General features: G+C 33.8%; 1 protein-coding gene across 2 annotated transcripts in view; it reads right to left on the reverse strand.

The window, feature by feature from the left end:
• The window catches only part of LOC114292676 (clathrin heavy chain 1), a 19529-nt gene extending 6155 nt beyond the window's left edge, over nucleotides 1-13374 (reverse strand). Inside the window, exons 1-16 of one of the 2 annotated variants that reach the window (XM_028236684.2) lie at nucleotides 13021-13374; nucleotides 12490-12694; nucleotides 11807-11895; nucleotides 11635-11713; nucleotides 11367-11494; nucleotides 7238-7336; nucleotides 7038-7146; nucleotides 4810-4889; nucleotides 4501-4728; nucleotides 4338-4403; nucleotides 4025-4141; nucleotides 1235-1432; nucleotides 1002-1118; nucleotides 717-776; nucleotides 325-411; nucleotides 1-81 (exon numbers count right to left, since the gene is read on the reverse strand). The exon at nucleotides 1-81 is cut by the window's left edge and continues 3 nt beyond it. In XM_028236684.2, the coding sequence (XP_028092485.1) occupies nucleotides 1-81; nucleotides 325-411; nucleotides 717-776; nucleotides 1002-1118; nucleotides 1235-1432; nucleotides 4025-4141; nucleotides 4338-4403; nucleotides 4501-4728; nucleotides 4810-4889; nucleotides 7038-7146; nucleotides 7238-7336; nucleotides 11367-11494; nucleotides 11635-11713; nucleotides 11807-11895; nucleotides 12490-12694; nucleotides 13021-13065 (1788 nt within the window). In that variant the 5' untranslated portion in view covers nucleotides 13066-13374. Of the gene's footprint in view, nucleotides 82-324; nucleotides 412-716; nucleotides 777-1001; nucleotides 1119-1234; nucleotides 1433-4024; nucleotides 4142-4337; nucleotides 4404-4500; nucleotides 4729-4809; nucleotides 4890-7037; nucleotides 7147-7237; nucleotides 7337-11366; nucleotides 11495-11634; nucleotides 11714-11806; nucleotides 11924-12489; nucleotides 12695-13020 lie in introns of both variants that reach the window. The other variant, XM_082882611.1, reaches the window with a different exon arrangement.
• Between the last annotated feature and the right edge of the window lie 1325 nt (nucleotides 13375-14699).

Below are 14699 nucleotides of genomic sequence, written 5' to 3' on the forward strand. Positions count from 1 at the left end.
TGTCTGCAGGTGAGCATGTTCTGGCAAATTTGGCTTCAGAACATCTAACAAAAATGCTGTTGCCTCACGGATCAAGTTCCTCTGATGAAAACAAATGAAAAATTTTAAATTAAAAAATAAATCTAATAAATAAAAAATTGTTTCCTAACAATTATAGACAGGATTTTATACCTTAGCGCAAAAAACAAAAACAAAAACAAGAATAAAATCACATCTCTAACTCTTAAAAAAACAATTCAAAATGATAACAAGAGATGTAAAACAAATTAGCCTGACATTAAAATATTCAACATTGTAATGGATGCACATTTAGAGTAGAAGAACCTGAAGAAAGAGATCTGTTATTGTGTTGTAATCAAGTGGACAACCTCCCTCCATTTGAGACATCATTAAGGCAAAATTAACAGCTCCCTGCAACCAAAAATATATAGCTGTTCATTATTGCACAAGAAAACATTTGACACCATAAGATGATATATTGTTGCAATTGAAATTACAACAAAATGAGAAAGAGCTCACTAGCACACATCTATACTTAAATGAAAATCCATGACAAGTGAAAGTTACTATTAACTTATTAAGACATCAAATATTCATATGCCACACATTTGAAGAATATTTGTGATGTAATTAACTAAAAATGGATTTGACCGATGAACATGAAAACAATTATAAAAAACAAAAATAATAAAAATTTCTACACATTCTATGCATACCTGTGGATCTGATCGAAGAATTGTTTGCAGAAGAAACAAATAATCAGGTGTATATCCAACCTACAAACATATGCAAAAAGGTAAATTTCTTTCTATCAGAAAAACGTCACAAGAATTGATAATGACAGTGTCCCATTGATTATCACAAAGTGGAAAACAACAAACAAACAAAAGGGAAGAAAAAGGTGACCAGCCTCCTCATGGCTTATAAAAACTAGCATCTGTTCAAGAGATATCATGTTAAGAAATGTTGAAAATATCAGATAAAACATATATATCACCCACCTGCTTGGAGTAAATAAGAATTTTGTCGAACTCCCTACGCTCAGCAAAAGCCGCAACAACTTTTGGAGTTGCTCTAGCTTTGATATATATTTTCAATGCAAGGTCATTGTCCACAGTCTACAAGTAAATTTTTACAAATGTCAAGAGGATATAAATAGGCAAAGTTGACAACAAGTAAATACTGTGTAAACTCAAATCAGTGAACAAATTTCAATTTCAAATACAAATAGAACCTTGACAAGGTCTCCAAGTTCTTCACTACATTCCAGCTTGTCTTCAGCCAACCAATTCTCCAAAAGATTTTTCTTGTTCTGATTCACAACAAGGCGTGATAATTCCAGTGACTCAAATGCATTGAGCTTCCCTCTAGTTAAAAGTGTTCCAAAATACTGCAACAATGGTGGTGTTTGCCCAGCTTGTACAGGAACACTCTGCAAATAAAGCATGATAAGAAAATTAGGCAGTTAATAACTTCCCAGCCCAAAACATCAGAAACTGAATAATCAAAGCCACTCAATATAGTTCATTATCAGCCCATATAACTGGAGCATCATAATTCAGCAGGAAAGTAAAACAAAATAGCTCCATTAGCATGTGTATTATTATTTATTTAACCTGCACGCAGCCAATTGCTCCATTTCAAGCCTGATGTTTTATTTAATTTCTTATAGTTTTTTAGATTTAACAAATTGTCATGAAGATAAAAGGAAAGAGAGAGACTAAAAAACATGATTACACATCAAATCAAAGTCTCAAAATCCTTGATTCTGAGTCTTAAACCCCCACCCCAAAAAGGAAAAAACTAACAAACAATAATCTCAAGCTTAATGTCACAAACTTTCATCAATTCTGAAACCAACAGACTTCTAATTGTATTGCAACTTCAGAGTCAGCTCTAACAATAAAATCTTGCTTTTTCCAGTGTGAGTTGATCTCTCCAACCTCATGGTAGTCAAATTTGTTATTATTTTTTATTCTTATTTATTGTCAACTCCCGGTGGTCATAAACAAAGTTCTAAAAGGCTTTACCAAGGCTCGCCTCGATTCTTGCCTCAAGGCAAGTCTAAGACATCGCACCAAGGCTTCGATTTTTAGAATTTTCCCCAAAGGCTTGCACATCACAGTCTAAGGCATGCGCCTCAAGTGAGCCTTATACGCCTTTTGCACAGAAGCAAAGCAAAGCAAATGAGTAGTATGCAAATGAAGAGATTGTCTTGGGCTCTAGTTAAAACTAGTCTGATAGATGGCTTATGAAAATAAATAAATAAATAAAAATAAAACCTCTTTTGCAACTATATTCCATAGGGAAAATCAAATAAATCACCACACTACGTTAAGACTCAAGTGAAAAGCTCAATAACCAAAGCTAAAAATGTTGATTTTACTTTCGATGAGGGTAAGCTTCCTACTCTGTAATGAAATGTTCGATGCCTAGAGAAGAAAAGTAATTACACCTTCATAATTAATTTTTAATATTTTTTATTTATTTCAAAATATTTAATTTATTTACTGAATATAAAATTTTAAAATTTGAAAGGCTTCTGCCTCACTGCATGAAAGGAAAAATGCTTCGTGTTAAGCATTTGCCTTTAAAACCTTTGGTCATAAATCCATACATGTTTCTATCCAGTTAAATTAACTATTTTTACACATAGCAGGGCCAATTTTCAAAGGGGAGAGAGAAGATTAGCATTACCTCAAACACCAATTAACTAATAACATGATGCAGCATCTGTGTTACATGGACTTTTCTAAATTTGCTAAATTTGTGAATTACCCTTGGACACTCTACCATTGAGCAAGGCGATGAGATGTGTCCAACAATGAACATGCACCCCTATTAAGCACACCTAAGTAGTTGAGTGTGCATCATAACTATTCATAAGACTGTCATGTTATGCATAAAATACATTTCAGTTAGTTCGTAAACATCACTTTCTCCTAAAAACAAAAATGTAATCAAGAAAAATGAAATATAATCATGTCATGGTGTCATTGCACATGTCAAATAAATAAATCTGAAATTTAGACACATACTTGCACCCAACACCCATACCCGAATCCATGTAACATAGCAAGGCAGGAAAAAGATTATGGTCACCTTAAAACCATAATTATCAAGGAATTAGACCTTCAAAAGTTAAACTTCACACATCAATGTTACATAAAGTTCTAAAATGCAAGTCAGACTTGTAAGGGAATGTTGGGATGGCAGGAATCAAAGACAAGGAAGAAGAATTCCTTTACTAATAAGATCCCATGTCCTTGCCACCAAAGTATTTGGGCTAGTTAAAAATGAAATGTAAAATTTTAAAATGTTATGGGTCCACCTTTATTTTTATTCTTGAATGTCCATGAATGCAAGATTCCCATGGGTAGGTGTGGGAATGAGATTCCCAGTGTGGCAATCTCATTCCACCTTGGATATGTGACCAAGATTAACATTCCAGATGCACCAAGCAATGCAATGACACAGATTTGGAATTAGATTCCCATCCCACCCATTACTGCCATAGAGTAGCTTCAATGCTTTTCTTATGAGGTTTTCCAAATTCTTCAAATAAACATCATGCTATGATTTATTAAATTTGATCTAATTATTGGCTTTCCATTCCCATATTTCTTATATTTATGATACAACATAAATATATACACATTATCAAAAATAAATCTCACAATTCAATTCTGATAACCAATCATCACAAAAAAAATTCAAAATTCCAATAACCGTGAATTTTACACTTTTGAATACTGAATTTCTTCTAATAAGCAATCTGCAAAAAATAAGCTGGAACACATGCATCCGATCTCATGGAAAGACAATGGCTCACAACTCAAATTTAACAACCTTGACTGGGCTATTAATGATTTCGTTTCTCCCTTTCTAAAGCAAACACATTAACCAAGAAATCAACTGTTACATGGAGAAAAACTAAAAATTGTTGGAAGAGGAATCTGAATCAGGTACAGGAGTAATACCAGCACTTAGGAACATATATGCAATTGCCACATAAAATACATACCTGAAATTTGGCAACTGTATCAGGAGTGCGGAGGATCCCTTGTGGAGATTCTGCAGCAAGCTCAGCAGCCTCCTTATACTTGGTTTGAGCAAACAGCTCTTGGAAACGCTGGACAACCTGAAATATTCCCAAATAGCAGGTAAGTATATCTCAACTCCTCAGTATGCTATAAATATATATATATATATATAAGAACTACCAAGAATGATATTCTAGCATCACATGACAATAGGGTTACGATTTAGTGTCAACCAACCATATATTTTAAGAGAGAGAGAGATTATTCAGGAAGAAGAATGACGAATTAATTTACCAAATTCTCAGCACCAGGTAGGTTTCCTCTCTTTGCAAGATTGACGGCAAGCTCCAGATTGTTCAACTGTATGGAGAACCAGATAACATTAACAAACAATTGTCGGTCTTCTATTACACCGCAAGTTCATTAAAATATATATCTATATATATTGGTAACATACTTGGCCACTGACGAAAGGTACAATTGTCGCTTCATTTACAGTGGCAAGCAACACCTGACCACGCCTATTGACGGCGTAGAAACCTCCAACTGATGAAGCTTCAGCGGTCAGAAAGATTGGATCTGGACTTATTCTATTTCTGTATACTGCAGTAGCTGTTTCCAGGTCATAAACGAAAAGAAGTCCTAGCTTGGTGATGACATATATCAAACTATACTTGTGGGAAATCTGCCAAAACAACAAAAGAACATTATATATAACTGTGAATGAAGCACCAGACAAAAGGAAAAACTTAAAAAGAAGAGTTACCTGCATGGCAACTGGAAAGTCATCAGCAAAATCTGGAGGAAAGAAAAGATCTGCCTGCTTCTTCGTAAAAGATGGTCTCCCTGCAAACAAATGCACAGATTAAAAGGACACATACAGAACTCCATGCATGAGAACAAGCTAGCATAATGATTTCAACAAGAGTAATCCGCTACCAGGCATAAATTAATTTGGCAAACATGTTGAATTTTTTCAGCCCACCGCCAACCAAAGCGCACAATTTTTTCAATTAAACTTTCAACTAATGAAAGCAATAAATTCTGATATTGGTCTTCTTTTCATATGTTATTCTGTTTTTGACTCCTCTGTTCCCTGCAGGGGATTTTTCGCTTCAGATTTACCCCTATCCCAATTCAGGCAATCTAAATGTCACTTCAGTTAAGATTCAACTTTTAGCAAATTTGAAACAAATCTATCCAACAGCCCAATCATCCAGCTCCATAAGGTTGTTAAAATAGGGATCCTACATTAGATCGTTGGAGGAGTTTACAGGATCAAATCATAGAATCGTACCAAGGATCATAAGATCCTACCAAAACGACAAATTACGAAATAAATTCAATTTAATAAACATTTCTTACAAAATAAGCCTAAATTATATTAAAAAGAAATGAAGATATGTGAAAAATATAGTACTTCATGTAAAATGTAAATATAATATTATACAATAGAAAACTTTATAGTAAAAGTTAAGCATTTCATCAAAAACAAAAACAGAAAGTGAAGAATGTGTCCCACATTGCTTGGAGTTGCACTATCTATGCTAGTTATAAGGTTTCAATTTCCCTCTTTTTAATACCTGGGTTTTAAGAAGAAGTGTGGTCTGGGCTTGACTTTTCAATTTGGTATCAGAGCTTGGTTGGGCCTATGACTGGTGTGCTGTTTGTCCGGCTAGTATATGTTGTGGTCCAGGATGATGTGTTGGAATGTGTCCCACATCGCTTGGAGTTGACCCATCTATCCTAGTTATAAGGTTTCAGTTTCTCTCTCCTTAATACCTGGGTTTTAAGGAGAAGTGTGGGCTGGACTTTTTAATTGAGTTTTATAACAAAACACTTTGCAATCTAAAATAATGCATAAAAAGTTAAGAAAAAATATTTAACAAAGTTGGATATGAAAATAGATTGAGAACTCAAAAGAGAGGCTTGGCCAGATGATGAAGTTTGTGTTAGCGTCCCTGGTGGAGCGACTTCGAGTCATGAAAATAGCCTCTCCAATAACTGGGGTAAAGTTGTATACATCTTGCCCTCCTCAAACCCTGCTAATACTAAGTTTCTTCTTTCGACTAATAAGTTTTCTTAAATTACTGCAATATTTAAATTAAATGTTTGTTTTCCTAGTTTGTTCTTCTTAGCCTATTTGATTCAATATTACTTATTTTTTTATTCATTTGGACCTCATAAATTGATATTTAGACAACAAACATAAAATTTACAATAAAATAGGCCATACAATCCAAAACAAGGCTTAGAAATTGGATCGGATAGGATCCAATTCGGATCGGGAATCCACAATTCTATAAGATCCAATTACCATAATCAAAATATCCTCCCCAGGATAGATTTCTTACATGATCCGGATCAATTGTGCCTAAATGGAACGTAAGATTGTAGGATCATAAGATCTCGATTGGGATTTTGACAACCATCCGTAACTGTACCTCATGAGGATGTTTCAGATTAAATTTGATTTTCAATAAATTTAAGCTGGATATGTTAATATCCTTGCATAAAATTCTAATTCTTGTGCGACCCTGTTCAGACATCCTGAATAAAAATAATAGTTTAACATACTGAACGATGACCTATTTTACTTTTGATTGCCACAATAACTAAAACTGTAAACTCTTTTATCCTTTTACATCAAAATTGGAATGTGAGTGCAACCCTGTTGGCATTCTGAATGAAACACAAAAACCTAATAATTTAGTGATGTGGGTTATTTCCATCCATCCCAAATCTGATGAATACAACAAACTTAAATATATTGAAACCCCACATAGAGTCTCCATAACCCTTAATTTAAGTGTGTAAAATGAGTAAACCATCATACAGAAAAGATGCATATATAATTATCACAAAATTAATTTCGGATAAAATGGGATGAGAAATGCGGCTAGAAAACATGAAGTCATGCCAAAAACAACACCCTCACTAAAAACAGCTGTTTGGAAAGAAAAAAAGAACAAAAAAAAAGAGAAAAATGCAGACCTGGCTGGGCACCGAGCTCAATAACATGCAACTTTGATGTAATCTGTCCAGCATTAACAGACTTTGTTGCAAAAGAAATAAGAACGGAAGGGTTCTCATTACCAGGAACCTGTGCAAGATGTACCAATAGAAACAATAACACTCATGATCAAGAGAGCATCAATTATACATGCAAGACAAGTTTAAGGAAATAAACACACTTTTAATGAGGCAAACGAGGCTGCATGTGCTTCAAGAGCTTGACTGCGCTGCTGCTCCACAGAATATAGTTGCATATTTCCTTTGACAAGTTGGGGTCTCTATATAAGTAAGTGAAAGGTGGGAAATCAGTACACAGATAAGGTAAAAAGGATATTGACAAGTAAATGAAATGAAGGAAAGAGAAAGAAAGAAAGAAACTAAACAGGAGCTACTTCTTCCTACTTATGAGCTCAAAAAACTGCAGAGCATTAAATATGTGACTGCAAATACATTGTCTACCACAAGACATAGACAAGGACTATAAATTCTTATATCATCATTATGAACAGAAACTTATGATGTTGGCAGCCGCAGAAAGAAGCGTATGAAAGAAACTACTTAAGTGTAATTGAAACTTATGCAACTAGCATAACAAATTTTCATGTTATTGCAGCAGAAAAATGAGGATAATCAAACTAACTTGCATAATGAAATTTCAAGAGTAAGAGAAGTTGTAGCAAAAAAGAAAAAACTAAACAATATACCCTTCAACACCCCTCCCCCCTCTCAGAATAATATATATATATAAAACAAAACATATAAAACTATGCATAGAACAGAGTCTTCAGGTCTTGAAATCAAACTTGCAATTGCATGAGCACATTTGTTAAATTTGACACTGGGACTAGGTCTCATACTCGACAATCCAAATAAATGAAATGAGAACATACATAACTTGATATATATTACCAATGTTATTTTTCATCTCTTGTACCTTCCCCACGCATCCTAGTCTTAGCAGCAATGATGTGTGCCTTACATGTTACCTTAGAGACCTCCACATGCCATACACTTGTTCAGCCTCATCAGCCGAACCTCTAATAAGCATCATATCAACAACACTTGGTGTGTGATTTGGTCTAATGTTCAAAGAGACGCAATGAGGTGCCTTCCTAATATCTTGCAAGAGCTAGAAGTCTAGGTGATCCCTTGCATGTCTCCACCTAGGCCGAAAGACATGGCCTCAGTATGCAGAATGATTTGGCCTGCCCTACATGACTCTGGGGCATAGATGTCAAATCGAGCATCACATCGTGAATCAAAATCCTAACTTTCGGAATCATGAATCGAATCAAACTATAAAAAAAAAAATGATGTTAAACTATCGAATATATAAAAAAGGATGGAATAAATTTTATTTTTGGCATATGTTGTAATATAGTTCTAATATAAGGACATGAATACACCATCTAATTGGGAAGACACTGGCTTCATATCAAGAGATGTGGATCCAAATCCCACCAACTATAAAATTATTCAAAAATCATATTGGCCCTGTTCAAAAAGTTGCTTTTTTGGCTTTTTTTGACTAAAATAGCCAATAATGACAACATAGGCTAAAATAACCAATAAGACAAAATGTCACATCCAAATCATAATCATTTCACTCTCTCTCACAATTATCAAATCAACTGCACACAAAGCAAAAAAAAAAAGCCAACTATCAACCTAAACATAATTTTTTTTAGCCAGGCTAAAATAGCCAAATAGCTAAAAAGCCAACTAAAACAGCCCAATTCCCAAACGCGGCCAATATAATCTCTCTTGACATTCAAAAAGTGGGCCTATGAACCCTATATAGCGTATAACAAGAAGAAATAATTAAGTGGAATCCTTTATTCACCCAAAAAAAAAAAAAAAAAGTGGAATCCTTTGGGTTTGTTTGGTTTGTATCTCAAGATACAACTTTTGAGAAAAAATTTCAAAATTTTGTTTGGTTCAAATTTTTTGAAAAAAGAATTCAAAATCACTCTCTCTCCTACATATCAATCAATCACTTTTTCTCTCTCATCTCTCCTTATCAATCACTTTTTCTCTCACACACATCTACTCAACTACAACAAAATATCAAAACATCCCAACCTCCCAAACTATTTTCAAAATATACAACCAAACAAACCAAAAAAATTTCTAAACTTTCTTCCCAAATTTTTTTTTTTAAATTTATCTCAAAAACACAAACCAAACACACCCTTTATTTTTTAAAACATAAAACACTTTAAAAGGGGTGTATAATTATTGTTCAAACACAAAGTTTAAAAAATAAATAAATAAAACAATTGCGGAACCATTGGGCGACTTACCTAACCTATGTAATATTCAACCATATTTATTTCACTAAAATAACAATCAACTTGTTTGGTTTTGGTTTCCAGAAAACACTCTTCAGAAAATTCTATTTTTTTATTTTCCGTATTTTTTTTGTTTTTAATAAATTTTTTTAATATTTTAAGCAATTTTTTTAATTTTTAGACACACCTAACATAAATACGCTTAAAAAGTATAATATTTGTAAAAAAAAAAAAAATTTAAAAATTCACTAAATACCAAAAATAAAATAAAAAAAATACAAAAATTCAGTATATTTTTTGTATTTTTGTGTATTTATTAATTTTTTAAAATATTTTTTCACAAATATTTTACTATTTAAATACATCTAAATAAGGTGCATCTAAAAAAGTAAAAAAAATTGTTTAAAATTATAAAAATATTCACTAAAAACAAAAAAAAAAAACACGAAAAACAAAAAGCTCAATTTCCAGAAAACTGAATTCAGAAAACTGAAATTAAACACACTGAATATATAATTTATGGGTATAAGTTCCTTTAACCTTAAACATTTTAGAAGATGTATTATCAGATTTTTTTGAAGGAAAAAAAAAAAGGAGAAAAAAGGTTTAAAACAAGTTGGGTCCAATAAGATCTAATTAGATCCTATAAGTATTAATTATTTTCATACCGAACAGGCTTGGAGGTTGTATTATATCATTTTCACTAAAAAAAGAGGTAAAAGGGTCAAAATTGTATGAATCATAAAAAAGCAAATCGAATCTTGAATCAATTGTAAATCGTTTTATTCATTATAGATTCTATCACAAAAAAAATTCATCCATAGATTTGTATCAATTTATGATAAATCTCAAATTAAATCATGAATCAAAAGATTCTGATAATAGAGCTCTTGGTCTTATGGCTTGGTGGCTAGAGGCAACAAGTTCGTCTTTGACACTCCATTCTATATAGGTCAACTTGCCTTTGGCCAATTAAATTGTGTGCGTGTGTGTGCACGCGCACCTGTGTGTGTGTGTGTGTGTGTGTGTGTGAGAGAGAGAGAGAGAGAGAGAGAGAGAGGACTCCTTGGTTCAGCCTAGAACCTTCTATAAGCTAGATTCCTTTGCCTAGAAAGCAAGGTTTCCCATGAAAGGCAACAGATGGGGCTCTAACAACCTAACGGCTTCCCGTAACTATGGACTAGTTATTCAAGCATGCAACTACATGCATATGCTCACTTTTATAATAAAAGATTGTTCCCCTGCTACATCACATCACTCTTGAGCCTTCCCATATGCTTGGTCATTGAAAATACAACGAGACTCAATACTTTCCTCTGGCTCTCTCTATGGCTAAGTTGCTTTGTCTCTCGCATAGTCTCCCCATAGTCTCAATACTTTCCTCTAGCTCTCTCTCTGGCTAAGTTGCTTTGTCTCTCGCACAGTCTCCCCATAGTCTCTAGTGCCTCTTACATGTTTTGCAACCTCTCCATCGAACCCTTACCGTTCTCTCTACAACACCCAACAGTTTGTGACTAAAAAAGAGTTAAAAAAACAAAAACACACTTTTCATTTATCTTTCATGAATATGATGCCTTTATATCAAATGATCAACTCTTACAAGAAAATGTCAAGTGAACTTGGATACCCAAATGCCATGCAAGCAGAACAAAATGAATTAATGAGGTCCCATGCTTGTGGCAAGAGGAAAACAACATGAATAAGCACACGAAGTACTTCTAAAATAACTTGCTTACGCAAATATCCCATCTTTCACCTGGAAAGCAAGTACCGAGCTATTATAGTAACAGAATATTTTAAAAGAAAAATAAACACAAAATAAAGAAAGAAGGGAAAAGGAAGCACTTTTTCTATCTTTTTTTTTTTTTTTTGTAAAAGTTGCAGTGAAAGATATGGGAATTCTCTAGAAATTAGAGCACAGTTTGGTCCAGAACATAAATACAATAAGTCAAACTGTAGCATATGGGAGAATAATCAAAGAAGTCTAAAAGAAGCACAAGCATTATAAAGTAAATACCTCAGGTGAACCAGGAGCAATTCCAATCAAAACCAACCATTTTTCCGTGGGATCACATCGATAGTTAATTATCTGATTGTTGGATAAATTAGCTGTTCTATCAAACATCTTTACTGGTTCAGAATCACCTACAGAGAAGATAGAGAATCAACCATTTTAAACAAAAAAAATTACAATATATCTTGTGGATATATACACAGACAAAAATAAGATATCATAAATAGTGTAAAGAGGCATTGGTTGTTCAGGTAAGAGAATGGTATCTTACCTTCAATGGACCAGTGATATACAGAGGTCTGTGTGACTAAACCCAACATCTTTGGGGTAATCCATTTCCAAAAAGCAACCTATATACATAGCACAGAAGCTTAATTGAGGAACCTTACTATTTCAATTACAAAATGCAGTGAAGACTTTCGAGGACAAAATAAAGTAGTTACCTGCTCAGGCATCTGATGTGATTTCATTTTTGCCTTCATCTCAATGTTAAATATTTGTAAGTGATCCTGAGTAGTTCCGGGAAGTTGAGCTTCAAAAGAATGAAACCGCATCATAAGCTAAAAAAAAATATAGAAGCTGGACTTAGTCAGTGTAACAAAGACTAGTGCAATTATAAAATGGCCCCATAAAGCCTCCGTTTTTTTCCTCCAAATAAGTGCCAACATTGAGATGATTCAGTGGTGTACCATTATTTATCTAGAAGATGTTATTACATCCTCCCCTGTAAACTTATATAAAACTCAAACCGGCAATTCCAAATAAACATGTATCACATCACATTCAGATCACGTGTCCAATAAAACTAGTGCACCAACATCGCCGGTGTCATCAATGACTTCATAACCAGTAGAGAAACTACTCCAATAGCCAATGGAGCACACCATTCCGCATTACAAGACGAGTTGGAGAAGACTACATTGGTGATGCTTATATTACTAATTACACCCCATATGAACAAACTGAATTACAAACATTCATTCGGCTGTAACACTCTTATAGGAAAAATTAAGATATAAGAGAAGACCAAAAAATAAGACTTCGTGATTTGGTAATTTTATGCTAACACTCGTAGGGATTACCAAAAATTTTGAAATGTATCAAATGAGCAACAACATAATAATACCTTTGAGGGCCAGAATTCTGGAATTGGGATTCATAAGGGCCGAGTCTGCAGTGATAGGTCTCCTCAAGGGCTGCATTGGCATATTCATATCAACAATTACGACACTGTTCTGAGGTGATGTCTCCCGAACGCATATATACTTATCGGATTCCATGGTAACATGAGTGAACGTGATGAACTGTGGATTTATCCCTATGCTAGACAACTGCATCAACACAGAACACAACAAAGACCATCACGTTCTCAATACCAAACAACTCAGCACAGATAAATTGGAAATTGATTCGAAGATTTACATTGTAGATCTGCAAACAAGCTAAAGAAAACAGATCTAAACAAAAGTTCAACGCATACTAAGCAACGCAAACACTAAAAAACTAACAAAAACAGAACCAATTTTTACATCGAAAATAAGATAATTCAGAGAACAACGAAGCTCGAACCAGACACAACAATCAGTTCGAAACACAACCGTTTGTCTCTCAATTCAGCAAAGAATTCGAAGTTAAAGAAGTGGAATATGAAATTTACCGTGAGGGCCTCCCTCATGCTGATCGGAGCATTAGCGGCCGCCATGGTGGCGAGATCGAACTCCGAGATCAGAACTCGGATCTACGAGAGAGAAACCGATTGAGAGATTTGAATCGCTGAGATCTGAGACAGCGAAGCAAACCTTGAACCCTCTCCGGGAAATAGAGAGAGAAAGTGAGAGATCTAGAGAGAGAAAGACCGATGGAGGAGAGACTAATGATACATGTATGGAAGTGAAAATGCAATCGACTAGAAATAATAAAATATCCCAAAGAAGGTTAAGGAAGGACTAGTGTTAAAAAAATGCCTCGGTGCGCTCTGCGCACTAGAGAAAAAGTTATACAATTGTCGAGTATTACGTGTAAGGTATGCGCGCGATCTAAATCGAGTAATTTGGGAATAAAATTATAAATTGAATGATAGATTGATAAATTGAGATTTATGTCTTGTTTGGGAATTTTTATTTTTAGTTAAAAAATTAAAAAATTATTAAATTAGTCAAAAAGTTAACACTAAAAAGTCAAAGATTCTTTTTTTTTCTCTACTTTTACATATCTTTTCGTAAAAAGTCAAAAAATCATCCCAAACATACTAATTTTTTTTAACTCATATTTTAGTCAAATAACTAAAAAGTTACTAAATTAGCCTATTCCCAAACGAGGCTAAATAATTTTAAGTTGGTTGACGGATTAAAGAAAATTTATTAATTATCAAATTTTTATATAATATATAATACAAATTAATTTTACATTATATTTTTTATATATATAATTATTAATTTATAATAAATTTCATATATTAAATCTTTTTCACATTTATTTTTACATTAATATTTTATTATAAGTTTATATAGATAAATATATATATATATATATATATATCAATTACAGTAGAACGAAGTGATTTCGAATGCGAATTATCAATTTTAAAATTTAAATCGCAATTAACGAATACAGTGATACAAATTGATACAGATCGGTACGATTTTAACTGATTTGGCGATATTTTGCATAATTCTAATTACGTAACCATATTTTCTCATTAATCATCATTTATTATATTTCTTAATCTTTTTTAATTACTCAATACAATAATTTACCTACTCGCTTTCTTTACTCATAACAATAGAATATCACGTGTCCGGATAATCACCCACATTAGAGTGGGACTTTGTTTGGTCACAAGGAATCCGAGTCGGAATAGCTTCTAACATTTTTTGTCCCAAAAAAAAAATTCTAACATTTCTTTCTCGTTAAGCATTGGTCAATTGGTTGCATTAGGGCTGTGCAGCTGATCCACCGACCCGACAAGCAACGGATGGATGCGTGCCACGTGGTGGGCGGGTGCGGGCCTATTTTATGGCATTTTCGGGTTCGGGTCGGGGTAGCGGGTGATCTGCCATTTTAGTCGACAGACCCGACCCGACCGATCATTGGTTATTTATTTATTTATTTTTGGCTGATATGCCTCATTTTGCCCCATTTTTCCTTTCTGATATGCCTCCTCAGCTCATTTTGCCCTAATTTTCGACAGACAGACATTCTTTCTCTCTCTCTCTACCCTACACGGCGTCGGCAATCGATCTACATGGCATAGGTGATTGATCTACACTATTGACTGAGGTATCTCTCTATCTCTCTCTCTCTCTCTGCTTTCCTCTTCTTCTCTTTTCTTCTCTT

This window comes from Camellia sinensis, chromosome 8 (genome assembly GCF_055761805.1).
Source record: "Camellia sinensis isolate YWXY chromosome 8, ASM5576180v1, whole genome shotgun sequence".
Classification (NCBI taxonomy): domain Eukaryota; kingdom Viridiplantae; phylum Streptophyta; class Magnoliopsida; order Ericales; family Theaceae; genus Camellia; species Camellia sinensis.